This window comes from Gloeophyllum trabeum, assembly GCF_000344685.1.
Source record: "Gloeophyllum trabeum ATCC 11539 unplaced genomic scaffold GLOTRscaffold_00006, whole genome shotgun sequence".
NCBI lineage: Eukaryota > Fungi > Basidiomycota > Agaricomycetes > Gloeophyllales > Gloeophyllaceae > Gloeophyllum > Gloeophyllum trabeum.
Window position 1 is genome coordinate 3512 of NW_006920415.1, and position 2601 is coordinate 6112.

At 50.1% G+C, this 2601-nt stretch overlaps 1 protein-coding gene across 1 annotated transcript in view; it reads right to left on the reverse strand.

The window, feature by feature from the left end:
* Positions 1 to 2001: 2001 nt before the first annotated feature.
* The window catches only part of GLOTRDRAFT_60221 (uncharacterized protein), a 2652-nt gene continuing 2052 nt past the window's right edge, over positions 2002 to 2601 (reverse strand). The window contains exon 4 of the mRNA XM_007867384.1: positions 2002 to 2162. Within this exon, the coding sequence (XP_007865575.1) occupies positions 2085 to 2162 (78 nt within the window). The 3' untranslated portion in view covers positions 2002 to 2084. The remainder of the gene's footprint in view (positions 2163 to 2601) is intronic.

Genomic DNA, 2601 nt, shown 5'->3' on the forward strand with positions numbered 1-2601 from the left:
AGCGACGAGGAGTCCGTCTCCGAGATGCTGGGACGCAGGGCGATCGAGGAGGTCAATGAGTGAGCGCGGTGCTCCCTTCGCATCATATGTACTATTATGTCTAGTTCTCTGCTTGTCTGCTATATGTTTCTATATACTTTGTAAATAAATGCATGAGTTTAACTATGTCTCTTGACTTTTGGCCTTCCTCGCATGAAATGATATAGCCACAGACACTCCAAATCGTCCCCGGACGGTTCGTATGCACTTTCTTACATGTAACAGACTCGATCGTCCTAGGACGGTTGCCCGCCTCACTCTGCCCACTTCGCTCACCCAACCGTCTCAGGACGGTTCACCCCTGCTTTTCGCTCTCACTTTGCATGTTTATGTCCATTTTGATTACGTAATTCTTACCCTATCGTCCTTTGTAGTCTCTCACTACAACCCATTTACTAGTCACACACTACAAAATACCCAGTACTAAGCCTATGCTAAGCCTAACCTATTAGAATTAGACCTCTATGTATTGCCCCCCCTTCTCACACTTGACGCAGTGGCGGCTTCACCGGCCATGTAGATTCACAATCAGTTGTGATAACTTTCGTGCATACTCTCTGTATTTTATCATGCAATAATTCGCCTAGTTTTACTTGATGTGTCCGCTCAGTTATATCATGGAGCCGCCTTCATCAGTGTGAGCGGCATGCAAGGTAGGAGTGGCAAAGGGGCGCCGCCTGTTGCCGCTGAGTGGCGCCGCCTGTTGCCACTGGCGGCCCACTCAATATCGATTGAAAGCCATATATAACATATTGTTCACAGGCTGAAGTGGATTCTGATGCGTGAATCTGGTAAATTATATCACAAGTACCCATATGCTGAGCCATATTTGGAATACTGTGTTGCGTACACTCTCATTATATACTTTAGTTATAACTCTTGGGTGGTAACTGTCCCCATATATGTTATATGTCATCACATATAACATGGAGAGAAAGGTTTCCTACAGGCAAAAATATACCCCTTAACGGCAGCTAATGTCATATTTGATATTCCTTACTGTCTATTGCTGGACTAAACAATTTCGAAATGAGTATTACATATCGCTTTGGCTGTATATTACTTCTTACGGTTTGACATTCACGACCGGGTTCAGGTCAGCATCATATATTGAGTTGTCCGATGTGGTACCTTAGGCTCCGTTCGGATGCATGGCCCCGTCGCAGCCATATACGCATATTGCTCCGACGGTGTGTTCTCATTTAATTCGTGTTTTTCTCCCGAACCGACCCACCCGCCCTGCCCTCCTTCACAAGGTCATTCGCCGTCATGCAGATGGCGGTTCATGACTTCTACAGGGGTTAGAACATTGGCGATACGCGAATGTCTGGTACATTCGCCCTCGTCGATGGTTTAACTTGGTTATTGCCACTGCCCTCCTCCTCGCACCCTCGCGCTCGCCCCCAGTCACCCGTCTTCGCTTTCTTTTTACCTTTCTTACACCCACGTATCCTCCCTGCACTTCCGCCGGGGTTTGGCTTTTTGACCGCTGGATCAGCCTTCATGTTCTCCCCCATCCCCCCGCCCACCACCTCCCGCGCTGACCACAGTACGGCGCTCCCTGCTTCAAGGGCGGGTGTTCCCGAATGCCATTATATCTAGTATTGAAATGGTACAAGTGTTTTGTGCCCCAGGTGAGTGGTTCAATTTCTATTGCTTTTTCATGTCTTTATTCCCCTCCCACTGCTACATCCTCATGCTGTCCTCGGAGAGCATCGGAACCTGGGTGTTTCAATAGGGACATGCTTCTGCAATCTATTCATTTCCTTTCCAGCCACGCTTGCTTCCCCCAACCACTGGTTATCCATGAATGTCTCCTTGCCTCTCCCCGTCCTCAGCCCTTGCCTCAGCTGCAACACCGATTGTTCTGCTGCACTAGGTGGACAGACACCTCTGCACTGTTGTCGAGTCCGCCAAAATGCAGACGTCCCATGTACCCACCTCACACAATCAGTCTTTTGTGAATGTACATAGTGATATTATAGCTGGTATCGGGATCCGTACATAACTTATTGATACAATGCGATGCAGAAAACATAACGACTCTACAGGAACCGATTGGACGCCGGCTCCAGGCCCTTCGCCATACGCAACATGACCACGTTCGATGACAGACTCGAAAACTGGGATAGCATCAATGTCAGCATGTGTTGCGAAAGGAAGATGATGCCCGACTCACCCCATTCCCTACGAACACCTCCGCCTTTTCAGCAATGGCCATGTCAACGGCCATACCGACGTAGCTCTGCGCAGCGTCGAGCTGAATGTCAAGCGAACTTGTCGCGTCCGCCCATCCATCCTCGCGCAGCGCGTCCTTGAGCCCGTTAAGCCACCAGCCCCACCCGTTCGTGAGGAGGTAGACGCGGCTCAAGCTCGGGTGGTCCTCCCGCACCTTACGTAGCCGCTCGACAATCTGCTCCGTCGTCGGTAGGCAGTGCTCGAAGTAGTACTCCGTCTTCTCGTCCTCGCGAGTCGTGTTGATATACGGCGTGGGATCGAACTTGTCCGGCAGCGACGGGAACTGGTTGAGGCCCATATATTCCGAGTTCCAGCCGGCGAGAC